General features: G+C 46.1%; 1 protein-coding gene across 4 annotated transcripts in view; it reads left to right on the top strand.

The window, feature by feature from the left end:
- DNAH17 (dynein axonemal heavy chain 17) overlaps nucleotides 1-27,535 on the top strand; it is a 12,633,448-nt gene that overhangs the window by 4,237,768 nt on the left and 8,368,145 nt on the right. For all 4 annotated transcript variants that reach the window (XM_078653923.1, XM_078653924.1, XM_078653922.1 and 1 more), the window contains one exon: nucleotides 13,065-13,412. In XM_078653923.1, the coding sequence (XP_078510049.1) occupies nucleotides 13,065-13,412 (348 nt within the window). The remainder of the gene's footprint in view (nucleotides 1-13,064; nucleotides 13,413-27,535) is intronic.

The raw sequence follows: 27,535 nt of genomic DNA, 5'->3' as shown, positions 1-27,535 counted from the left end.
TTGCCACTTTTCACCTTCTCTCTGTCCGTTGGCCGCTGTGACACAGCACCCGGAGCATCGTTGCACTCATGCTCCTTCTTGGGAGCCTGCTGGGATAGCTCTGGGCTTCCCTCCCTTTCCTGGAGCCGGAGCGTCCGCTGTCCAGCTTTGTCAATTTTATGAAGAGCTGCACAGCATCTTTGGGCAGCCCAAATCCACAGGCGTGCCTTAGGGCCCAATGGATTCGCCTGGGGGCCCTGGCCTTCGATGCCGGTGGCTTTGGCCCCAGCACCGCAGGGTACCCAAGGGTCCAGCCCTGGATCCGGATCAGTGCCTGTTGACCTTACGGTACCTTTCCCAGGGCTGAATCCTAGTGGCAACACCCCCAATGCCGGTTGTGCCCCCAACCGGTGTGGAGCCCAGCCTCACCCCTGACGTGGACACGGTGCTGGGCTGACATCGACCAATGCCAGAGGGTACTTTTGTACTGCTGTTCAACCCTGGCAATCCCTACTGCCCTGAGTGGCTGCCTAAGGAGGGTGAGGAGGACTGGGAGGGGTCTCTAGTCCCTTGACCATCTTGAGGACCCAGACTGGAGGGAGAAGTTGGGTGTGGCCAGTGGTCTGGATATCTCCCCAGACCTTGGTATGCTTTCTTCCCCTTCTGTGGCTACGGAGGAGGGAGGTTCCTACACTGTGGTGTTGCGTGGGGTGGCTGAGACCCTAGGCCTTGAGCTTCCTATGGTGGCTGTCAGGACTAACCTCCTGACTGAGGTGCTTCAGAGCTCCTGCTGCCTTTTAATGAGGCCCTCACTGACATCTTTCTGGCCACTTTGTCCAAGCCCAGCACAGGGGCTCCTGTGGACAGGATGATTGCCCGATGCTACCTCCCGGCCCCAGGCGACTCACCTTTCCTCTCCCAACAGCCTACACCTGAGAGCTTAGTTGTCCAAGCCTCATTCTCAAAATGCCTCTTCCCTACTCCTCCACCAGATAGGGAATCCAAGAAGCTGGAAGATGTTTTCTTCTGCAGCATCCTCCAAACCTTCCTAGTCCGATCTTTCATGGCCACCAGTTGCCAGTGGGCGACAGGATCTGCCATCAATTCCCCCACTGGCACAACATCATGTCGGAAAGGTGGGTTTTACAGATAGTCAGAAGGGGCTTCTCTCTCCCCTTTGTGACTACCCCTCCCTCCATGCCACCAACACTCCATTGCATGTCGGAGGATAATTTGGCCATTCTCTGCCAGGTGGTTGCAGCTGTCTTGGCCAAGGGAGCTATCGAGCGAGTCCTTGTGCCAGAATTAGGTTGTGGTTGCTACTCCTACTACTTCCAGATACCCAAGAAGGACAAAGGCTCAGAGACATCAACCGATTCCTCCGGAAGGAGAAGTTAAAAATGATAACCTTGGCTCAGGTCTTGTCTGCCCTTGACCCTGGAGACTGGATGGTAGCGTTGGACTTGCAAGCCGCTTATTTTCGCATCCCCGTCTTGCCTGCCCACTGGCGTTCAAGAAAAAGAGGAGCTTTAGAGGGAAAAGCCAGTCAATAGGTCGCCCTCCACTCAGTATGCAGCAAAAACACAATGACCTAGACTGTAGAAGCACATGTGAAAATGTACCCTTCTTTTTGAAATATTTTGTTCGTTGCTATTCTTTAGCAAACATAACTCCCCTTGTTACATCATTAATTGGGGTAGCCAAAATATCTTGGGTTGGTGCTTAATTCAAAAAATTGCCTGATTCTCATAAAACAATAAAATACAGTTGCGAGACCAATCATACCACACTTAATCTCGTGACAAAAACTAATATAGTGATAAACCGAAAAAAGTGGGTGAAAGCGAGATGGCACCTCACGGGCGCACCACCAAGCGGGGACCTGACTGGTACTCGTCAGGACTGCCCTGTTGTCATCATCGGTACCATCAAGCTTGGAGCAGAAAATAGTGTCCAAATGCACAAAAGAATTGTGCAGGAAAAAGTGCAGTGAACAGAAAACAAAAGGACCAAAATAGTGTCAATCAACACCTTAAAACACTCATAACACAACACAGACACACTACTTTTATTCAATTTCTTGTGTTGTGTATGGAAATAATAAAAGAAAACAAGTAGAGATGGTTATCACCTATTCAACCATTCATACTTGTACTTGCCGACATGTTTCATTGCCTAGTGAACTTGTAGGCAATTTCATCAGGGCGTCAAATATATTAAAGCCACTGCAGGTGGACCCACATGTCTTCGCAACCTCAACAGGCCATAGGTGCTCCTACCAGCCAGACGGGACGAGGTTGTATTTTTAAAAAAATTTGATAAAACAAATCGCAACAAGTCGATTGTTCACTTCTCCCTTTGCGAGTGCGAGCAGTGAAGAAGCGGCTGCTGTATCTCAGCCCGTGCCCCTGGGCAACCTCGTCCCGTCTGGCTGGTAGGAGCACCTATGGCCTGTTGAGGTTGCGAAGACATGTGGGTCCACCTGCAGTGGCTTTAATATATTTGACGCCCTGATGAAATTGCCTACAAGTTCACTAGGCAATGAAACATGTCGGCAAGTACAAGTATGAATGGTTGAATAGGTGATAACCATCTCTACTTGTTTTCTTTTATTATTTCCATACACAACACAAGAAATTGAATAAAAGTAGTGTGTCTGTGTTGTGTTATGAGTGTTTTAAGGTGTTGATTGACACTATTTTGGTCCTTTTGTTTTCTGTTCACTGCACTTTTTCCTGCACAATTCTTTTGTGCATTTGGACACTATTTTCTGCTCCAAGCTTGAAGAAGAAGCGGCTGCTGTATCTCAGCCCGTGCCCCTGGGCACGGGCTGAGATACAGCAGCCGCTTCTTCACTGCTCGCACTCGCAAAGGGAGAAGTGAACAATCGACTTGTTGCGATTTGTTTTATCAAATTTTTTTAAAAATACAACCTCGTCCCGTCTGGCTGGTAGGAGCACCTATGGCCTGTTGAGGTTGCGAAGACATGTGGGTCCACCTGCAGTGGCTTTAATATATTTGACGCCCTGATGAAATTGCCTACAAGTTCACTAGGCAATGAAACATGTCGGCAAGTACAAGTATGAATGGTTGAATAGGTGATAACCATCTCTACTTGTTTTCTTTTATTATTTCCATACACAACACAAGAAATTGAATAAAAGTAGTGTGTCTGTGTTGTGTTATGAGTGTTTTAAGGTGTTGATTGACACTATTTTGGTCCTTTTGTTTTCTGTTCACTGCACTTTTTCCTGCACAATTCTTTTGTGCATTTGGACACTATTTTCTGCTCCAAGCTTGATGGTACCGATGATGACAACAGGGCAGTCCTGACGAGTACCAGTCAGGTCCCCGCTTGGTGGTGCGCCCGTGAGGTGCCATCTCGCTTTCACCCACTTTTTTCGGTTTATCACTATATTAGTTTTTGTCACGAGATTAAGTGTGGTATGATTGGTCTCGCAACTGTATTTTATTGTTTTATGAGAATCAGGCAATTTTTTGAATTAAGCACCAACCCAAGATATTTTGGCTACCCCAATTAATGATGTAACAAGGGGAGTTATGTTTGCTAAAGAATAGCAACGAACAAAATATTTCAAAAAGAAGGGTATTTATTATTTATTTATTATTTATTTATAGTGTTTTATATAGCGCGGACATGACCCGTGGGTATCAGAGCGCTTTACATACAGATTACATATTGGCATTATAAAAGCAGTTATAGCAGCAAACATATATGAATGTAGAAGGCGATACACTATCTAGGGAGGTTACAAACTGACATAGAAGGTTAATAAAGTGACATTATAGTAGCAATGAAAACAGTAAACAGATATGAAGGTAGGAAGCAATATGCTATCTAGGGTGATTAAATAAATATATTCTTAACGCCTGATCACTTAGCGATAAGTGGTGCATATGGTTTAGGTTGTGTCCTAGACCTATGGTCAAGTTCGTTGAGGTAGGATTGTAAATTAATTATCAGAGCAATGTCAGAGTAATTACGAAGGAGAAGAATGGATAAGACTAGTTACAACGATCATAGATATTCACATGACAAGGTAGGGGTAGTGTCTTTGGTGTGAGACATAGTGCAGATAACATCTAAAAATGAGGTAGCGATAAGGTGTATAGCCCAGCCTTGGGTGAATAGACATAGCTAGAGTGGTTAGGCATTTGTCTTATTGGTCTTCCAATTGTTTATGATGGCTCCCATCCTCTTTGGCGTAAGAAGTTTGTGCCGTTAGTCCGAGGTCGTCACTATGTAGGGTATTTACTCATCATATGTCTTTTCAGTTCCCTTTTAAACGCTGCAATATTTTGAATCTTCCTGATGTAGGGTGGGAGTGAATTCCAGACTCTGGGGGCGGCTCCCGAAAAAGCTCGGTCATAGGTCTTTTTTTTCCGGAAGAAGGCTGGCCGTAGTAGCAACTCTTTAGCGCTTCTAGTTGGTCTGTTCCCTCCCGATAGCTTGATTTTCTTGGCTAGATATCTCGGCGTGTTGTAGTGGACCGCTTTGTGTGTGATACAGGCCATCTTCATTTTAATTCTAGCATCGTAAGGTAACCAGTTCAGTGCCTTCAGGTGAGGAGATATGTGATCGAATTTCCTCGTTCCAGTGATAAGTCTTGCCGCTGCGTTGAGACAGGCTTTTAGCGGAGCAGTGGATGTTTTTGGTAGGCCAGCTAACGTAGTACAGCCATATTCGATCCTTGAGATAACTAGCGATTGGATAGCAAGTTTTAGATCTGCTTCTGATATAAAGGGTTTCAGTTTCCTTAGATAGTTCAAATGGAAACGGGCACTCTTGGCCATTGCATTGATGTGTTCTTTCATGTCTAGGTTCTCGTCAAGTGTGATTCCTAGAGATTTGGCTGAATTAACAAGTGTCGGTGTGCAGTTAAGCGCAGTCACCATTTTAGCCCATTCCTTTACCTCTGGTTGACTCCTTGTCGGTGAGATTAACAGGAATTCTGTTTTGTTGGCATTAAGTTTCAAATGGTTGGCTGTTAGCCAATGCAACGCTTTCTTTAGAGTTTCATTCATAAGGTCAATGTCATCACTGCAGGCAATCTTCATATATATTTGCGTGTCATCTGCGTACATGTGGTAGGAGATCTGTGAATTCCGAAGGATCTCTGTGAGAGGTTCTACATATAAGTTGAAGAGATCTGGGGATAGCGTTGAGCCTTGCGGGACTCCTATTGTGTTGGGGCATGGGGAGGAGATTGCTTGGTTGACCGTGAATAGCTGAGTCCTGTTATGCAGGAAGGAGTTAAACCACTTCAGAACATTTCCAGATAAACCCATCCTGTCATGTAGTCTGGTCATCAGTAATTCATGATTTACCGTGTCAAATGCTGATGACAGGTCTAGTAGAATCAGTAGGCATGCGTGATTCTGGTCAAGGGCTTGTAAGGCGTCATCAACAATATGTAATATCGCAGTTTCAGTACTGTGTCCTGTTCTGAAACCTGATTGGCAGTCATCTAATAGTGAGAACTTAGCGATGTGTTGACTCAGTTGGCCTTGCACGCATTTCTCAATAAGTTTGGCCAGTAAAGGGATGTTGGTCACTGGTCGATAATTATTTGGGTCAGTTGCATCCGCAGTCGGTTTTTTGATGATGGGAACTACCTGCCCCGTTTTTAGGCAGTCAGGGAGGGTCCCTTGTGATAGTGAGGCATTTATTATCTCAGTCCAGATTGGAGCTAGAGTGTGGCTGATTTCTTTTACACATTTTGCCGGTAGCGGGTCTTGGTAGTGGTTGTTAGGTCTAAGTTCCGCTAGCGTTTTGGCGATCCTGGTACATTTTCACATGTGCTTCTACAGTCTAGGTCATTGTGTTTTTGCTGCCCACTGGCGTTACCTAAGGGTCATGGTAGGCACAAGATTTTTCAGTTTATCGTGCTCCCCTTTTGCCGTTCCAGCGCCCCTTGGGTGCTCACGAAACTGATGCAGGTGGTCGCAGCTCATCTGCACAGATCAGGTGTTTCAGTCTTCCCCTATCTCGACGACTGGCTGTTGAAGGTGGGCTTGACCCCAGGCTGTTGTCTCTCACCTCCAGACTATGGCTGACCTCCTGTACTCGGTGGGGTTCACTATCAGAATATGTGACGTTTTTCCTCAAACAATTACCCCGCATACCATCACTACGCAATTAATACACCGCAAAAACAATCACCTCGCAAATTATCACAACGCAAACTTTTACAACGACTATGCCTTTACCACGCATGCCATTACAACGCGAAGGCATGCATGTTAAAGGTGTACTCATTGTAAAAGTTTAAAAGGTAAGTGAGAGTACCCTACCCTACCCTACCCTACACTACCCTACACCCTAATGTAGTATCCCTGCACAACCCACCCTCGACACACAGTCCTATTCCTACATTTACACTACCCAGCACGACCCCCCAACACTACCGTAAACCACTTTTCTTCCCTGCACAAACCCTACAACACTACCTTAATACACTACCCCTGCACGACCCTACACTACACAAACACCACATCACTACCCTACACTATACAAACACTACCCTAAACCCTAAAACACTACCCTACACTACAACACTACCCTAAACCCTAAAACACTACCCCCAGCATGACCCTACACTACATAAACGCTACAACACTACCCTAAAACACTACCCCAGCATGACCCTACACTACACAAACACTACAACACTACCCTAAACCCTAAAACTCTACCCCCGACATGACCCTACACTACACAAACACTACCCTAAACCCTAAAACACTACATCTGCGTGACCCTACACTACACAAACACCACAACACTACCCTAAACCCTAAAACACTACCCCCAGCATGACCCTACAATACACAAACACCACAACACTACCCTAAACCCTAAAACACTACCCCCAGCATGACCCTACACTACACAAACACTACAACACTACCCTAAACCCTACCACACTATCCCTGCATGGCCCTACACTACACAAACAACTTAACACTACCCTAAACCCTAAAACAGTATTCCCAGCATGACCCTACACTACACAAACACTACAACACTACCCTAACCCCTAAAACACTACCCCCAGCATGACCCTACACTACACAAACACTACAACACTACCCTAAACCCTAAAACACTACCTCCAGCATGACCCTACACTACACACACACTACAACACTACCCTAAACCCTAAAGTACTACCCCAAGCATGACCCTACACTAGACAAACACTACAACCCTACCCTAAACCCTAAAACACTACCCCTGCATGACCCTACATTACACAAACACCACAACACTACCCTAAACACTAAACTACTAGCCTCAGAATGACCCTACACTTCACAAACACCACAACACTACCCTAAACCCTAAAACACTACCCCCAGCATGACCCTACACTACACAAACACTACAACACTACCCGAAACTTTAAATCACTACCCCCAGCATGACCCTACCCTACACAAATACTACCCTAAACCATAAAACACTACCCCTGCATTACCTTACACTACAACACTACCCTAAACCCTATAACACCTCCCCCAGCACGACCCTACACTACACAACCACCACAACACTACACTGCACTACAAAATCATTACCCCAGCACGACCCCCCAACCCCTAAAAAATTAACCCAAACCCCCTTACTTCTCTCTCATCGTGGTTCCACTCTCCTCCTGGTTCCATCTTCATGAAGTCTGTTTTTTTTCACAACGCGAGTGCATTTACCATACATGCCTTTACAACGTATTTCGTTGTAAAGGTATGCGTGGTAAATGCACACACATTGTGAAAAAAATGCGGAGTGATGGTATGCGGTGTTAAAGACCTCGCGGAGTAATGGTATGCGGGCTCAAAGTCCACGTAGAAAAATATTCGAAGTAAACGCAGATTACCCACTATGAATGTGCCAAAGCAGTTCTAGATGCAGTGTATTTTCGGGCTTATCCTCCTGAGCAGCATGTCCGACTTAATTGGGCTATGATACCGATGTTGCAGCCTTTATCGCATAATTTGGTGAGCATGACCCTGAGGCTGCTGGGCCTCATGGCCTCCTGCATCCTGGTGATAGATCATGCCAGATGGCATTTGCAGGCTCTGCAGTGAGACCTGAAGTTCCAGTGGGTGCAGCATCAGGGGAATCTATACGATGTCGCCCAGCTCTTGGGGGGGCGGCAAGTCAGTTGCAGTGGTGGCTCATGAATAAGCATGAGCGTAAAATCAGTTACGCTCGCGGATTTTGCAAATTTTCGGTAAATTCGCGATCCGCAAACTCCCGCGAATTTACCGCGAATTCGCAAATCCGCGAGCGGCGGATTCCGGGGGCAAAATTTCAAGCCTTGCTGGCCTGTTGTAACTATTTTACGATGGCGCCGGCAAGCTGCCAGCGCCATCCTAAAATAGTTACTAAGTTAGCTTCAACAGGAAGCTCTAATAGATAAAATAAAGCAGGTGCTCGAGCACCTGCTTTATTTGATCTATTAGAGCTTCCTGTTGAAGCTAATTTAGTAACTATTTTAGGATGGCGCTGGCAGCTTGCCGGCGCCATCGTAAAATAGTTACAACAGGCCAGGCAGGTGTGCCTTCTTCCCAAATATACCATCGAAAATCAGCTGTGATGCTGGACAGAGGCCTTTGCATCCTTGACTTTCACGAGCGCAATCCTCGTGCTGTTCCTGTGGCCAGGAGCTTCTGTATCTTCATCTGCTGCTCTGATCGGTCTCTGACCTTTTATACACACAAGAGGCATGTGCACTCGCATGGAAGCCCCGTCCGTTTGGCCCCGCCCACACACTCGCGGTGTGCACCGTCTTCCCGCCATTTACCCACTATGATAGCTCACTCAAGGGACCCCTGCGCCCTTCGGCGCGATTGCATAGTAACACACACCTGGTCGCTGTAGACAACTCTCTGGCACTTTAGGCAGCTGTAGTGTAGTAAAAGCACTATACATTTACCCAACGAGGTAGCACTTACTGATTATCCAGTATAAAGTACTCCAGTTGAGTAGAGGTATGGCACAAAACGGTGGCGTCTTCTTGAATAAATATGAAGGGCAGGGTTCATTCTGGCACGATGGTCCTGGCACAAAAATTAAACCTCAACCGGAAGCACTTACAGATATCCATGAAGCATGTGCGCTAGTTGAAGCTTAAATTCAGTGACTCATTCATCGGCCCAAAAAACAATCGTGAGCGTTGTCAAGGCTGGGCAGATGTGCCTTCTTCCCAAATATACCATCGAAAATCAGCTGTGATGCTGGACAGAGGCCTTTGCATCCTTGACTTTCACGAGCGCAATCCTCGTGCTGTTCCTGTGGCCAGGAGCTTCTGTATCTTCATCTGCTGCTCTGATCGGTCTCTGACCTTTTATACACACAAGAGGCATGTGCACTCGCATGGAAGCCCCGCCCCAAATCTGCTGATCCGCAAATCCGCAAAATCCGCGGATTTTGCGGATCCACGATCCGTGAATACGCAAATCCGCGAATCGTGGAGCAGCAAAATCCGCCCATGCCTACTCATGAACCAGGATTGGGTCAACGGCAGATCCCTCTCCCTTCCCCAACCAGAGTTCACAGTAGTGTCGGATGTGTCACTCCTGGAATGGGGCGGTGACATGGGAGAGGCAGAGATCAGATGCCTCTGGTCTCCGGCAGAGTCCGGGCTGCACATCAACCTTCTGGAGCTCAAGGTGATTTGTCTTGCACTGAAGGCATTCCTTTGTTCTGTCAAAGGAAGAGTAGTTCAGGTGTTCACGGACAACACCATCACCATGTGGTACTGCAACAAGCAGGGCGGGTGGGGTCATGACCCCTATGTCAAGAGGCTCTTTGCCATTGGACTTGGCTGGAACATCAGGGCATATCTCTGGTGGTTCAACACCTGGCAGGTTCACTGAACGCCAGGGTGGACGAACTCAGCCTCCGGTGCATGATGGATCACGAATGGCGTCTTCACTCAAAGGTGGTGCAAGGTCTCTTTCAGCAGTGAGGAGAGCCTTGATTAGATCTATTCACCATAGAAAGGAACGCGCAATGACAGCAATTCTGTGTGTTGAGTTTCCAAGGCGGCATTTGCTCGCCGACGCCTTTCGTCACAAGTGGATTTGTGGCCTCCTGCACGCCTTTCCGCCTATACCACTTCTGCCCAGAGTGCTGAAGAAGATCAAGCGCTACCGGGCTCAAGTCATACTTGTGGCTCCAGACTGGGCACGAAGAGTCTAGTACCCCGAGCTCTTAAGCATGGCCATCGATTGTCCGTTCTGTCTGCCTGTTTGGGAGGATCTTCTGTCACAGTAGCATGGGACAGTCCTCCACCGAAACTGTCTAGCCTCCACCTCCTTGCATGGAGATTGAGCAGCAACAGTTGACAGCTTTCGACCTTCCTCGCGAAGCCTGTAATGTCATCTTGGCAGCCAGGCGTCCCTCCATTAAAACGGTATACGCCTGTAGATGGAACAAATTTGTGGCATGGTGCACAGCAGAGGCTGTGGATCCTCTTTCCACCTGTCTTTCAGAGGTTCTCCTCTTCATTCTTTCTTTAGCCCAGCAGGGCTCTGCTCTGGGCACTCTTAAAGGCTATCTTTCGGCCATTTCGGCCTTTCTTCGACTTCCAAATCAGCCTTCTCTTTGGAGTCCCCTATTGTTAACAGATTTCTGAAGGGCATTACTCATCTCTTTACTCCTTCTCCTTTCATAATGCCCCAGTGGGACTTGAATCTTGTTCTTGCTTAACTTATGTTTGCTCCCTTTGAGCCACTACATAGTTGTCCTCTTCTTCTCTTTTCTTTGTAAACTGCTTTCTTGCTTGCCATCACCTCTGCTCGCAGGGTGAGTGATCTTCAAACTTTATCTTCCAAACCGCCCTTTCTTGCTGTCCATCTTGACAAAGTAGTCCTCCGTACTAGGGCCTCTTTTCTGCCCAAAGTGGTTACTTCTTTTCACGTAGGCCAGACCATCACATTGCCCACCTTCTTCCCGCCTCGACACCCTTCCAAAAAGAGGGAGAAACTCCACCCCCTGGCCCCAAATGTGCGCTGTCTTTCTGTCTTGACAGCACTAAAGACTTTCGGGTGGACGGTCAACTCTTCGTGGGTTATGTGGGCGCCTAGAAAGGTCGGGCAGTGCACAGACATACCATCTCTTGATGGGTCGTCCTATGCATTAAGATCTGCTATTCTTTGGCCAAAAAGAAACCTCCAGTAGGACTGCATGCCCACTCTACCACAGCGACGGCAGCCACTACTGCTTTGGGAACTGGAGATCCCTTACTTGTCATCTGCCAGGCAGCCATATGGGCATCCTTGCACATGTTTACAAAGCATTATTACCTGGACCAACAAGTATGGAGAGACGGCTTTTTTGACCGTTTTGTTCTCCAGGACTTCCTGGTGTAAACTTTGTTTGCAGACCCACCTCCGAGGTTGGTGTTGCTGGGGTATCTAGTCTAACGTAAGGAATCTATAACTAATAGTCTCTTTCAGATGAACAAGTAACTTACCTTTGGTAACAATATATCTGTAAGAGATAAATATTAGTTATAGATTCCTTACCGCCCCACCCATCCTCCCCATTCTGCGAACTGACATCTAGGGTTAGGGACTCCCTTACAGTGCCCTAGTTATGTGCACCAGTGGTCAGTGTTTTGCATGCCTCTGTGCTTCTGGCATGGAACGTCGTGTCAGAACTGATGTCTGCGCGCAGGGGCGGCGTCTAAGTAGACACCGCAATGTCATCCTGGTGAACACAACGCCGACGACGGACACAGAGTCGACTGATGCCATCTACCAACATGCAGGGGTACTGCAAAAAAATTCTCTGGAATCAGTCTGACGCCTGGGTAATTCTAAGGTAAGGAATCTATAACTAATATATGTCTCTTACAGATACATCGTTACCGAAGGTAAGTAGCTTGTTCGACACCAGCAAAAAGTGGAGGTAACCCTGAAAGCAGAGCCTACTTTCCTACACCCACTTAGATTGCTAATCATCAATATGGCCTTTCTAGTGGCAATATTATCTGCCCAGACGGTCAGTAAGTTACAGGCACTGTGTGCAAATCCTCTACCACAACATCTATCCAGACAAGCTTGTACTTTGGACTCGAGCATCCTTTTTACAGAAGGTGGTAACTCCTTACCATGTAGGCCAGTCTATCCCTTTGCGTACCTTCTACGCTCTGCCTCATCCCTCTAAAGAAGAGGAGAGACTCCACTGGCTGGACCCAAAAAGAGTGTTGTCGTTCTACCTTGACCACACAAAGGAGTTCCGGATGAGCAATCAACTCTTCATTGGATATTTCTGTGCCAAGGAAGGGAAGGCATTGCAGAAACTACCATCTTGTCATGGATAGTGCTTTGCATCAAAATATGCAACACTTTGGCCAAAAACCAATCTCCCAAGGGCGTGCATGCTATCTTTACCAGAGCCAAGGCTAGAGCCATTGCATTAGTTGCACAGTTCCTGTCCTGGATATCTGTCAGACAGCAATGTGGGCTTCTTTGCACTTGTTTACCCAGTACTACTGCCTGGACGATCAGGTCCAGCCTGACAGTCACTATGCCTGTTCGGTCCGACAGGACTTTTTAGTCTAATCCATATTGCAGTCCCCACTCCGGGGAGGTATTGCTTGGGTACCTTATCTAAAATAAGGAATCTGCAGCTAGAAGTCTCAATCAGATGAGTGTCACCTCCAAAGGCACCACACAAGTCATTTTCTGCACAGAGCCAGATGACTCCATTTACCGCTGTGCAGGGGTAGCACTCATGAAAAGTTTCTTTATCCATTCTGTCTCCTGGGGAAATTCTATGCTAAGGTAACTGTGTCTAGATAGAGTCTCTACTAGACAAGTCATTACCGAAGGTAAGTACCTTGTTCTAGTTTTTAGAAAAAGAAAATACTGTATAATGAAAACGTATTTCATATTAGATAGCTAATTGTAAAAGTGTTGTTTTAGCAAGGGCTGCTTTATGGTTTCTGAAATTCTGTGGAGTATTTAAAATATTGAAAATATTTCACTATATGCGTAAGTGTTAGTTGCCTATCTACGCAGTACGTAATCCCATTTTAAATGTTTTTAAGGTGTTGAAGGCTCTTGACACTACCTGGTCAACCATGCAATTTGAACATGAAAAACATGCCAGAACAGGAATAATGCTACTTAAATCTGATGAAGAACTTGTAGAGGTGTTAGAGGACAACCAAGTACAGCTTCAAAACCTGATGACATCTAAATATATAGCCCACTTTCTTCAGGAGATTTCAGGTTGGCAGCAGAAATTATCTGTAGCAGACTCTGTAATTTCTATTTGGTATGAAGTGCAAAGAAACTGGAGCCACCTGGAGAGCATCTTCATTGGTTCAGAAGATATCCGGGCACAATTACCAGAGGATTCCAAACGCTTCGATCAAATAGATCTTGAATTTAAAGTGAGTATCATTTTCTGTGTTGATATTTAATGTATTATTCCATTGCTTAGCGTAGGTAAAATAACACATCCCCCTTGATTTTCAGTATATTCTTAAGTTGAATGCATTCTTTTAAAAAAACATATATATTTTTATTGGCATTTAGAATCAACATAAACACAGTTGGCAAGTCACAGTTAATTTTCCACACTTCCAAAGGTTGAATGCATTCTTGAGTGAAAGAGTTCAAGCAGGGTTCAATCAACACAAATGTGTGTATGATTAAGATTGTGCAAATCACTCAAATGTGATGATTATTCAGGTAAAAATAGAAAGTTTGTGACCGTGGCAATATTGCTCAAATTGTCTGTGGACAGGCTGATGAGACATCAAAGCAGACCCTGACTATAGATAATAATAGGAAAATGTAGGAAGCTGGCTCTCTATATAGTGCACTAAAATGAAGTACACTGTGCAGAATGTCCATTTGTACACCAATGGGTTTACATAGGCTAAAGTAGATAATACTAGCGCTCTCTTTTGTGGTAGTATGTGCGAGCAGTTAGGCTTATCAGAGGCTAGTACAAAGTATCACAGAGGCTGTAAATGAGACACACACTCAAATAATAAATCTGAGACCAGTTTAGAAAAATAGCACTTCTTTTTATATATATTGTAAACTCAAGTACTTTATTTCAAGGTTAGTACAGTTTTCAAAACAAATATTCACAAATATGGGATTTAAATAGTAGGCAGAATAGGTTCAAAGTACTACCAGCAATTCATCGGGACCGTCCGGGTTCTACCTGGAGGAGGGTGCTAATGAAGCTACCAAGAAGGGGGCCATCTGAAAATAGGCTGCATGGGTTAACTTGTGGGAAAGTCCGAAGGCTCCTAACAGGGGCTCAGGTCGCAAGGGGTCTTGGTGCATGGGGCACAGCCCATTTGTCTGGGCCCAGGCCGGAAGGCTCTGGAGCAAAGGGGTTGGTCGGCTGGGCTGGGTGCGCAAAGATGCATCTTGCGGTCAGGGACAAACAGCTGGCAGAGGAGAAATCAAGGCAGCTGTGTCACAGCTGCTTGGTCCTGGTGCAGTGAGAGTCTGGACTGGACACTCACTGTTGATGTTTGGTGCAGGGCATCTGATACCCCAAGGTTGGTGCTGCACAGCTCTGGTTGGTCGTGGGTCTTCACACTCGGTTGAAAGACAGATCTCAATCAATCAATCAGTATTTGTTAAGCAAGACTACTCACCCGTGAGGGTCTGACCTTCGGAAGCACCTGCCCCAGTTCATCTGCGTCATTGGTCCAGTCGGGGAGCTGCAAGGCAGTGGACCGGACTCTGCTTGTCTGAGTCTGTGGACTGCAGGGGAGTAGCTCCTCTACTCCAAGGGAAACTTTCAGTTTTGTCAAAGTACTGGAAGGCTTCCCAAGGATTTGGTATTTCTCCTTCTCGGAAAACGTGTCCCTCTGTCTCGATTCTCGAGATCGGGCTGAGAACAGCAGGGTTTTGCGCCAAAGTCCCAAGTTCTGCTGCAGTTCTTGCCCAGTAGTGACGTTTCTTTGTCCTTCTTCTGTTGATCTGTTGACTCTGTGTTTTTCGGTTCATGTGTTCCACCTAAATGCTCAATTTAGGTCTGTTATGGGGAGTGACAGGTAGTAGCCAATGGGCTACCAATCTTTAGGTTGGCTACACCCTCTATATGACCACTTACTGTCCGAAGTGGGCATAACCCTGACCCTAAAATGATAATATCTTCCAAAACAAGATGGAGGAATTTGAAAACGTATGGTCCGCATCAGCTGGCTGGCTGAATGTGGACATACCTCCTAATCTTACAAATTTTCCTGCTTGTCTTGTCGCTTAAAAGTGAGGTCAGTTTAGGGGGTGGGCACCTCCACTATCTGGAGAGTCCCGGGGTTGCATATCAAAGAAGGTGGGGTGTTTTAAGCTTCCTGCCCTAGAAAGCCCATCCTTCTAGGAGAAGGTGTGAACATCTCTGCCCAGAGAAGACTTTGTTCTTGGCCTCTGAGAGTGAAGGCTCTCATCTCAGAAGGTGAGAAACCTGTCTATGGTGGTAGGCTGGTCGAGACCAGTCAGTCAACACACTAGTAGTCAGTAGGTTTTCAGGAGGCACCTTTAAGGTGCTCTCCTGTAAATCCAGCACTGGCATCAGTGTGGGTTTATTTATTGACAATCACACAACCACACACATGCCAATACTGATAGCAGTTATTCTTCAATCCACATGAACAGACATGACACCTGATGTGACCATTACTTTTCTTTTTCTTTTTTTTCATTGGAAAAAAAATTGGATTTGGTAAAATAACCTTTTTTTTAACCATCAGTTTCCAAAACATTAATTCATTATACAAAAATTCACAGAGGAACACAACATTACAGAAAATCAATATACAAATGACTTAATAACACATAATACATTGTTGGACACAACATTGACAACAAATACATTTTGACACCACAAAAACCAATAAAATAATCTCTGGTTCTGTATTCAGTACATAGGGCATGTATGTGTGCAAAATGTGCATACATGCATATTTCAGGGGTACAACAGGGTGTCCTTTTGGCACCCTTGCAACCTTGCATTCTCAATTTGCGATTCTCTAATTGGTAATCGCAAATTGAGAATGTCTTCCCATTCATTCCTATGGGCCTCCTAGCCCATAGGAATGAATGGGAAGGTATTCCTTATTTGCGAATCTCAATTTGGATTCGCAAATAAAGAATATGTAGGATTCGCTAAATATTTAGCAAATCCTACATACATTACATTTTGCAATTCTCTAATTGCGATTCGCTAAAAAGTCCAGTCTGAGAAGGAGGTCATGGTTGTTATTCCCACTACTTTCTGGTCCCGAAGAAGGACAAGGGCCTGCACCCTATCTTGTATCTCAGGAATGTCAACCATTTCCTCCGGAAGGAGAAGTTCAAGATGTTGATGCTTGCTCAGGTCTTGTTTGCCCTCGACACGGAAAACTGGATGGTAGCGTTGCACTTGCAGGACTCTTATTTTCACATCCCCTGTGGTTCACAGCAGGCCACAAACATTTTCAGTTTACTGTGCTCCCCTTTGGCCTTACCAGCGTCCCTCTGGTGTTCACGAAAATGATGGCGGTGGTTGCAGCTTATCTATGTAGATCAGGGGTTTCAGTCTTCTCCTATCTCGACGACTGACTGTTGAAGGCGGGCTCGAGCCAGGCAGTCATCTCCCACCTCCAGAATACGGTCGACCTCCTGCATTCACTGGGGTTCTCCATCAATGTGCCAAAGTCACACCTGGTTCCCTTTCAGAAGCGCATCTTCATTGGTGTGGTCTGGACACGACGTGGTTTTGGGTCTATCCTCCCGAACAGCGAGTCTGGGATATTTAGGCTATGATTCTGATCTTTTAGCCTCTATCCCGGGTTTCAGTCAGAATGACCCTTAGGCTCCTGGGCCTCATAGCCTCCTGCATCCTGCTGGTCAATCATACCAGGTGGCATATGCGAGTGGGACCTGAAGTTCAAATGGGCCCAGCATCAGGGGAATCTGTCCGATTGTGTCCAGATTTCAAAGGGCACTGCACATAAATTGAGTGGTGGCTCACGAACCAGGATTGGTTCAACAGCAGATCCCTCTCCCTACCCTATCCAGTACACACAGTGGTGATGGACGCGTCCCTTCTGGGATGGGGTGGCCACATGGGGGAGGTGGAGATCAGAGGCCTCTGGTCTCCGGCGGAGTCCGGGCTCCGCATCAACCTTCTGGAGCTTTGGGCGATTTGTCTTGCACTCAAAGCATTCCTTCCTCTGTCCGGGGAAGAGTATTGCAGGTGCTCACGGACAACACCACCGCCATGTGGTACTGCAACAAACAGGGCGGGCTGGGGTCGTGAACCCTATGTCAGGAGGCTCTCCGCCTCTGGACATGGCTGGAACATCAAGGCATATCCCTGGTGGTTCAACACCTGGAAGGTTCACTGAACGCTAGGGCCGACAAACTCATGTGCATGATGGATCAAAAATGGCGTCTTCACTCGGAGGTGGTGCAAGGCCTCTTTCAACAGTAGGGAGAGCCTTGGTTAGATCTGTTCGCCACTGAAGAGAACGGGCAATGTCAGCATTTCTGCGCATTGGAATTTCCAAGGCGGCACTCACTAGGCAACGCTTTCCATCACAAGTGGAATTTCGGTCTGTTGTACGCCTTTCTGCCTATACCACTTCTGCCTAGCGTGCTGAAGAAGATCAGGAGCGACCGGGCCCAATTCATTCTTGGTTCTCCGGATTGGGCATGGAGAGTCCAGTATCCCGAGCTGCTCAACATAGCCATCAATCCTCTGACTCGTCTTCCTCTTCAGGAGGATCTTCTGTCACAGGAACAGGGGACGGTCATCCACTGGAACCTCTCCAACCTTCATCTCCTTGCGTGGGGATAGTGCAGCAGCAGTTGACGTCATTCGACCTGCCTCCCGAAGTCTGCGATGTAATTCTGGCAGCCAGGCGTCCCTCCACTAAGACGGTATACACCTGCAGCTGGAACACATTTGTGGCATGTTGCACAGCAAAGGCTGTGGTTCCCCTCTCTAGCCCTCTTTCTGAGGTTCTTTTATTCCTTCTTTCTTTGGGTGAGCAGAGCTCTGCAATGGACACCATCAAGGGCCATCTCTGCCTTCCTTCGGCTTCCAGATCAGCCTTCCCTTTTCAAGTCCCCGGTGGTAAATTGTTTCTTGAAAGGCATAACTCATCTCTTTCCTCCTATTCCTTTTGTTATGCCTCAGTGGGGCTTGAACCTAGTTTTAACTTATTTCATGTGGGCTCCCTCTGAGCTGCTTCACAACTGTCCTCTGAGGCTCTTAACTCTCAAAACTGCTTTCCTGGTGGCCATCAGCTCTGCCTGACAGGTAAGTGAGCTCCAGGCGCTTTTTTCTAAGCCTCCTTTTCTATCTGTACATCCGGACAAAGTTGTACTCAGGACTCGTCCATCCTTTCTAACCAAGGTGGTCACTTCCTTCCACATCGGGCAGACCATCACTTTGCCCACCTTCTGTCTGCATCCGCATCCTTCGAAAGAGGAAGTGAGGCTCCACCGTCTGGACCCAAAACGTGTGCTTTCCTTTTATTTGGATCACACCAAACAGTTCCTGGTGGATGACCAGCTCTTTGTTGGGTACGTGGGTGCCAAGAAAGGTTGGGCCGTACACAAACAAACTATCTCCCGGTGGGTCATTTTGTGTATCAAATCCTGCTATTCTTTGGCAAAGAAGGAGCCTCCAGTGAGGCTGCGCTCCAGGGTGACTGCGGCAACCACTTCTCTGGGACGAGGTGTTCCTCTGAATGACATTTGTCAGGCAGCTACATGGGCTTCGTTGCACACTTTTACGAAGCACTACTGTCTTGACAGTCAAGTCCGGAGAGATGGCTTCTTTGGTCGTTCTGTTCTCAAGGACTTTCTGGTGTGATCTTGGTTCACACACCCACCTCTGGGGTTGGTATTGCTGGGGTATCTATTCCAAGGTAAGGACTCTATAACTAACGTGGTTCTTTCAGATGAACAAGTTACTTACCTTCTGTAACAATATATCTGTAAGAAACATTAGCTAGTTATAGATTCCTTACCGCCCCACCCATCCTCCCCGTTCTACAAACTGATTTCTGGGGTTAAGGTTATCCTTTCAGGGCCCAAGTTTTGTTCACCAGTGGTCAGTGTCTTGCATGGCTCCTCGTTTCTCTGGCGTGGAAAGTTGTGCATTGAACTGACGCCAGCGCGAGGGCGGCATCTAAGTAGCTGCCGCAACATCATCCTTGGCCGACATGACGCCAACGACGAACGTGGAGCCGACCGACACCACCTTCCGACGCTCAGAGGTACTGCTGACGAAAAAACTTTCTGGATCCAGTCTGATGCCTGGGGGTAATTCTAAGGTAAGGAATCTATGAATAAATAATGTTTCTTACAGATATATCGTTACTGAAACAATGTAAAATACTATATATAGACTATGTTGGCTGAATTTGAGGTGTGGTGAAATCCACCCTTTCCAAAGGTGGTTTGAGCCTTCCAAATACATCAGGATACCTTTCGGTCTCTCAAATAAAGATAGCCCTAGGCTAGGTGAAGGTGCAAGGATCAAAAGAATGGCTACTTGTCCAGCAAAGCTACACTTCTTTTACCTGTATGTCCCTCGTCGTTACCCCAGTCTTCAAAACTGAGGTTTTAAGTAGCCCCCGAGGTAAAACTCTGCTCCGCTTGCAGAGGTTGCAAAGTTCAGCAACTCTGCGTTCTGCGTAGAACGTGTAGTTACCGATAAACTCTGCACTCCTCAATGGAGCAAAGTTCTTTTTTGTTAGCAAGCTCGAAAGGTGCCTTTGCGTGTGCAGGAGAGACTTGCTGGGCTCTTGCGATTGGCCATGAGATCTTTTGAGCCATTCATGAGTGCATCGAGATTTGCTAGCTGGCCGCATGCTCCTGCGAGATTTTGCAGTCGCCAACACGTAATTCGGACACCCCAGAGACTTCCGGCAGATGTTTTCTTCGCCACGCGATCCCGAATGCGCAGGATCTACTGCAGCTGCAATCTGGGGAAGATTCTCTCATCGAGCAGCATCCAAATTTTCCTGAAATGATGATTTGGAATCAAAAACCTACTCAACTTGTCCTTTGGCATTGTTTTTTTTTTGCACGGGAAGTCCTTTTTTAAAACTTTTTCTACAACTGGAAGAAGTGCTTCCTGAGTCTCCATCTCCCTGTTCCTTTCCAACAGGCTCCTGCCAGAGCTTTGTCTATCTCCTGGCAAATTTTTATTTGGATTTGGAGATGGAAGGAACGCTCTTTGTGTCTGCTGCATATACCATTGGATTTAAGTGCTTTGTATTTTAGATTTCACAAGTAAGTTGAAAAACTGGTGTTGTTTGATTGAATGGGGCCATGCACCTAGATGTATTTGTACTTTTAATCAATTTTTTTAATGTATTGTGGTGGGTAGCCTATAGTTTCAATAGGGGCAAAACAAATTCTTCTTTTATAGGAGAAAATGTTCCACAGTTTACTACATTTTCTCCATGTTTTCATAAAAAGATCGCAATATTGATTTAATTCACTGTGTGGCCTAGTCTGCCAATGGACCTTCCAGTGAGTAGGCCCAGTGCTAGACATGCATTAAACAACTGGTTCTGTGGTGTCTGTTGAATTGAAACATCATTTAAGCTATGGATGGATTTAGATTAAAATACAAAAAGTGTTTTTGGTGGTTTTTCACATTTTATTTTCCTGCAAGCAGGGTATAGGTGGGGTAATGCCTTTGGAGGATGTGTATTGTTACAAACATTTTTAGCCCTGTTAATGTTCGTTTGTGGGTTTGCTGAATTAATACTGTGTTCTCTGTGTTACCATGCCTTATTTGTCTGGCCAGTGTGTGAGTGTTTTTGCCATAGGTCACCATTTGTCTTTGTTCCACATGCCATGAGGCCAGGGGCCTTTCTGTACAATCAGTGTCCATAGGCCTGCATGTGTTCTTTATTTTCCAGGCCTCCTGTTTGTTGTTGTGACCATGTGGCTGGCGGACATTTTGTCTAGGCAGCCAGTGTGCTTTTGCCGTAGGCCTGCATGTCTTCAATGTGTTTCCCATGCTTTCTTGCTTGTTGTTGTGACCAAGTGGCTAGCAGCCATTTTGTGTAGACTGCCAGTGTACTTTTGCCATAGGCATGCATGTCTTCTCTTTGTTCCCAATGTCTTCTTGCTTGTTGTTGTGACCATGTGACTGGTGGACATTTTGTGTAGCCAGCTTGTGTTCTTGTGCCATAGGCCTGCATGTGTTCTTTGTTGTTGCCATGCCTCCTTGCTTCTTATTTGACCATGTGGTCGATTGACATTTTGTGTAGGCAGCTAGTGTGCTTTTGAAATAGGGCCTCTTTTTCCTAATGCTTTCTTCCTCAGTTTTGTTGTTGTTGACCATGTGGCAATGGCAGGCAGCCATTTTGTGTCATCCAGCCACTGTGGCCATATGCTTGCATGGATGGTTGAGCAATGAGCTAGCAGTGTATTAAATACAAATGATATGTTTGAGGATATTTTCACTTATTTATAAAAAAAATGCTATTTTTTCCAATGTTGTTTTTTTTTATTTACTTTTTTATTTTTGATCTTTTATTTATTTATTTATTTATTTTTTAATTATTGCTATATTATCTGCCATCAAGTAATCAACCCCATGTCTGCTATAGGTGCAGAACATCATTCATTATCTAAGGATTCTTCCATTGTCATTTGTCAGCCGCACCTCCCTGAGTGCCACATCCCATGTGAAGTGATGCACATAAAGCAAACAGTTATGTCTGTTTGTTGTTTTGTTGTTGATGCTCTGTCTTATCCTTCCTGAGTGTACACCATGAAAGTTTATGTTGGTGTTGTTTTCCCTTTTACTAATGGATACACTGTATTGTTAATTATTTATAATAACTTAAGTAACCAGTGACCACACTAAATGATATTGTTTTTGTACTACTAATTGAACTGCAATAATGTTTCACTGATTTTCTTCTTGATTCTTTGCTTTTAGGTGCACAAGAGAAGAGACATCACCCACAGTACTGCCAGACAGGAGGCCTGTGCACGAAGTTATGCGTGAACAATAACCACACATCACAGATATCTTTTCAACTTGTGAAGCTAAGTGACACTGCTAACAGACAGCTTTAAGATGGCCCCTAAGAAAGGTGCTACCAAGAATGTGGCCAGTGAGAAGAAGGAGCTTACCACCACTGGTATGTCGACCCAGACCTCGGCCTCCGGGGAGCAAGCTGGAAGCAGCACCCCGCATCAGCGAACCCACCCCAACTTAGGCCCAAGCCCATGTATGTCACAGAGGCAGCCAGTCTAATCACGGCAGAGCCAACGAGCAGTGACGTTGAAATTTATTTATCTCTATTGCAATGTAGTACCCAATCGTTGCAGCAAATTCAGACAAGTGGACAACAACAGCAACAAAAGTCGCAACCACCGTTAGTAGTTCCTCCCAAAGTAGGAGCAGTTGAGGAGATTGAGCTTTATGCTGACGAGGTAGAAGCCACTCTATCAGAAGATCCATTATCTTCCAGATCTCCAGTACGAAAAAGGAAGGTTAGTTCATTATCTTCTTCTCCATGCCCCCTTTCTGATGATCTAGATGCCACTTGGGTCCTGCGTCAGTCTGAGAGTGAGACATGCCAGAAGAGGCTAGAAAAAAAGGCAGGTTCCTGAAAGCCTTAGACTTATGAGTGCAGATGTAGAGGAGGAGCCAGTCATCATGGATGCCAGCCCAGCCCCAGTGGAGAACAACGTTACCCCATCTCAACTTGCTATGAGAGGTATGGCACCAAATATAACACTACAGCCAGCAGCCATATTTGCAGATTCCCAGCAGTGACCTACATCCACATCTACCTCAGAAGAATTAGGTACTGCAAAGAGTCAAACATCAAAATGCCCACATGCCACCAGTTCATCTGACGTTGGCCGTGGCACCAGTGTCAGAATGTTGACCTCCCCAGTTTGGTACTTCTTTGTGGTAGCAAGAAGGAGGTGAACATTGCCATATGCTACATTTGCAGGGCAAGTGTTAATCGGGGTAAGCTTGGTACAAACTATGGTACCATGGCCAAACAACTAATTTGAGACGGCACCGTATGATCCAGGTGGAGGCACACCTTAGCGGCCAAAAAACTGCAAGTGTTGTGGTGAAGGGGTGAAAGGATGAGCAGGGAATCCGATCTGATCAAGGTGGAAGGTGGAGAAGAGGAAGACATTTTTGTTACACAAAGCAGGCCTGTCCCCAGCAGTGCAGTATTATAGCCAACATCGCAATGGCACAAGTCTCGGTTGAGACACCAAGGCAAGAGAATACAGAGACTACCCTACTGAAATGCACATTGAGCCTATCAACTCCTGCTCTCAAGAAGTCACCTGTATCTTTGGCATCAGGAAAAAGAAGAATCCAGGACACTATACCTAGCATGTTTAGGCAGGAGGGTCAGTATGAAAGTAACCACCCAACGGCATGTTTGTACAGCGCGAGGTTGGCTAAAATGTTAGCGCTGGATCTCCTCCCTTTTTCTTTTGTGGAAGTGGTGGATTTTCTTGAATTTGTTGCAGGCATCTGCCCAAAATGGAAGGGTCTCAGCCGGTCCTATTTTGCCAGAGTTGCTGTTCCGGTGCTACATCACGATGTGCTGAAAATGCACGGACAACTTTGCAGCAGAGTGCTGTTCAAACTATCTACCTGATGACAGGCATGTGGACCAGTTACCAAGCCATTGAGTACATGTACATCATTGCACACTGGATCTCTTTTGTGGGGATTAGAGAAAAGATATCTGCAGGTGTTGACACTGCTGAGATTTTTGATGGCGATCCCATACTTCTGCAAATATTTTGGAAGACTTTAACAACAAGGTCTCTTGAATAGCTGCGACCAAGAGGGCTTAACATTGGATTTGTTGCCACAGGCAATGGCATTTAAGGCCATGGCCGATGGTGGCTACTTCATGGTCATGTGTTTGTCGCACTGCATCAGCATCATTGTATAGGACCTTCTAAAAAATGAAGACCAAGTAAGAAACTTACGGTCCACCTACAGAAAAACCTACACTAATTCCAGCCATTCATTTAAAGCCCGGAAACAGCTGAAAGTCATTCAGTGTAATAATAGAATGGCAGTTAAAGCACTCATGAAGGAGGTGCCGACACATTGGAACTCAACTTATGACATGTTTCAACGCCTGTTTGAGCAGTACAGTCCGATCAATGAATATGTCATGCAAAGAAGTAATGCAACTGTGAAAGGCATGATCATTGAGATGGACCAATGGGGCCCAGTCAAATGCCTTATAAACAGCAAAGGGCCTCACCTAAAATACACTTAGTCTTGACAAAAATTGACAAGCGCAGGGATTTCAACTTCTTTTTTCAATTCCCTCAAGTGTGAGCCATTCAACCACTCTAATTTGTTGCCATATGGCATATGGCGACAAATTAGAGGGGTTGAAGGGCTCACACTCGAGGGAGTTGAAAAAAGAAGTTGAAATCCCTGGACTTGTCAATTTTTGTCAAGACTAAGTGTATTTTAGGTGAGGCCCTTTGCTGTTTATAATGTTGTGAGTGGGGGGCGGCCTCTCCTTTTCTTCCCCCTTGACTCCGAGTAGATGGAGGCCTAGTCAAATGCCTGACAGAGAAGCTGCTTTCTTTTGAGGTGTTCACACAAGAAGTCAGCAAGGAGGACAGTACCATGGGCCAAGCTATCCCAGTGTTGCACATGCAACAGGAACAGCTAAAGGAGGTGTCTACAACGTATGCAGGTGTTGAGGAAAAAAGATGTGTATGAGTTGGTGGAGAGCATAGTCCTTTGCATATCTGTTAATGCCAGGGTGAAAAGAGACATTTTATCCTCCAAACATTACATCTGTGCCATAATACTTGATCCACAGTTACAAACCATTACTGTCCACTTTCATTCCTTTTTCAGATGGAGATGTTGAAAAATACTAAACATGGATAGATGAGCAAGCCTGTGATCTATAAAAAGAACAGCAGGGAATCAGAGGTCCACTCCTCAAGGGCACACGTTGTGCAGGCAGCCTTTGAGTTCAGAGCTTGAGGACAGTGCTGTTGGCTCACAGCAGCCAAAACCAATATCAAGAACCATCAACAACAAGAACAGGAACATCAGCCTCAAAATCTGCAACTGAATGGTTTTGACTGGCAGGTCTTAAGCCCAGTGCAAAGGCAAAGGAAAAAAAGGTTGGGCAAGGCGGAGCACCAATGACCATCCAGGCCTATCTGGATAACCCAACAAAGGTCCACCTTGATCAAAACCCATTGGTGTATTGGTATGGAAAGAGGCCCCATTGGCCAGTGCTCAGCAGGCTGGCAATAAACTATCTGGATTGCCCGGTAGCCAGTGTCTCCGCTGAGCGTGTTTTCAGTCCTGCTGGTGCTGTTGTCTCAGTGAGAAGAACCCGTCTCTCTCCCCAAAACATGGGGAGGATAACCATGATCAAAATGAATCAGCCCTTTATACCACATACTTACTCCATACGGAAGTATGACAGGAGGAAGATGAGGGAGACCAAGGTCATGGAAGTTGTGTATTTGATGCAGGCATCTAGCCACAAATGCGTTACTTTAGAATCTCCCCAGGCATCAGACTGGATCTAGAAACTTTTTCCACGGTATGTCTGTTCTTCGGCAGATGGTATCCAGCGACACCGCAGCGACATCGTTCCTAAAAGTGATCTCAGCAGAGTCCATATAACTCCTCTGCCAATGCGCTGACATCAGTTCCTGCTTTTCTGAGCTTGCAAAGCAGATCCAATGCAGAATTCATCTTTCTTCCTCTGGTCTGTAACAGTGTGCCTACGCAATTTCATCTGGGTTTAAGCCCTGTTGTTCTTGTGAGAAACATATGTCAATCATGGTTCCACATACTGTGTTTTATGGTGTATGGGGAGCACCACAATTCTGTCGACTGTGGCTCCTGTCAGCGTCCCTGGCCGAAGGCGTTGAAGGAAAGCCACATGAATCTCCTCACAACTCGGTTTAGGGATGAACAGCGTCGTCGTCTGCCTTCCCTGAAGCCGAGAGACAGGTCAAGGAGCCGCTCAGTTCACAAAAAGTGCTGAAGACAAAACATACTAAGCGTAAGTTGGGCACCTACTAGTTGCAAAGGCCTCCCTGAATACCCTGGAGCCAGTGCAAACTACGACCAAATAAAATAATGTTTTGTTTCCCTTCAACAGGTCTTTGACTGTCTGATTCTATCTGGAGTGCTTCCCAACCCCAATGAGGTAGGGAGTGTCCCAGATGAATCCTCGTGGGCAACTTCAGCCTCGGTCCCAGTGGGGACCCCTATTTCCGTTATGGGATTCGACACCGCGCCGGTGCACAGCCCTACGGAGTTCACACATTCAGCATCAATGTCTTTTCAGCCTGCAACATCGGTAGCGCCACCCAATATATTTCTTATGGATATCTAGGCTTCAGTTGACATTTCGGTATGTCTTACTGCGTTTAGCCCTGTGGGTTTCACTTGTGTGCTGCTTTCCCTGGTCTCTGGGTTGACTTTCCTTTTTTATAAGGTTCGTTCGTCACACTCTTCTCAGACAATTGTCATTATACCTCTTGTAGGTACTGGCCTTTTCTACCCCATAAAGCCTGATGAAGTTCCTCTATCATATATATGTATAGAGCTCTTTCATTGTGTTCTTGGTTCCTTTTTTATTATGACCACATGGTCTAGCTGTGCCTTTACACTGCATTTCATGCTCTTTGCGACTTTGTAGTGGCATAACTTTCTATGTTACTATTCTTGCGTTCCTATTCGGGATAATGGTCACCTCTATTAGGCCTTTTTCCAAGCTATGATGGATTCCTAGCCATTGTCCCATCAGGAGTAGAGGTGTTAGCCCCCCTGCTTTGCCGCAGTTTTTTTCTTCCTCGTCTTCTTCACTCGTTTAGGTTCTGTCCCTCTGTGAACAGTTCCTTTCTCTTCATGCCTTTAATGGCAAATAGTTGGGACTTGTATTCTGGATTGGGGTGTGTTTATGGAACCATTCTTTTTAATGAGAGATCTGCAAGACAGACACAGCTATGTGCCTACAACCCTGGGCCGGCAGCGGTAAGTGACATTTAGATTACACAGCTTGTTTGCCTACAACCCCGAGGGCCGGCAGAGTCAAAAATCTCGAAGGACAAATAGGGACAGGAAACAAAGGGCAGAAGAGCAGCAGTCCCCAAGGGCACAAGAGAGAACAACAGAAAAACCCCCACCCTCCTCCCCCTCTCCTCCTCCTCCCTCCCTCCCCTCCCCCACTCGCCTCCATCCAACAGGAGCATATCCGGTAAGTGGTCAAATTTATATATCCCAACGGTCTGCGGGGTGGGGGACGCCCAAGCCAACGCAGAATGTCAGCCTTGACCTCAGAATCAGGGATGAGTCACAAAATGCGTAGGTATTGAGGACATGTGACCTCCCTCAATCAGATGAAAGGATCTGGAGAAATAGGGACCATAGGTGTGTGTAAGTCTTTTTTTTTGTAGTCCGCTACTACTAATGACAAACGTCCATCGCTAAGGTTAACCATAGCTTGTGAAGCCCATGGATGTATTCTTG

This window comes from Lissotriton helveticus, chromosome 7 (assembly GCF_964261635.1).
Source record: "Lissotriton helveticus chromosome 7, aLisHel1.1, whole genome shotgun sequence".
Lineage (NCBI taxonomy): Eukaryota > Metazoa > Chordata > Amphibia > Caudata > Salamandridae > Lissotriton > Lissotriton helveticus.
This window is presented reverse-complemented; position numbering and strand designations above follow the sequence as displayed.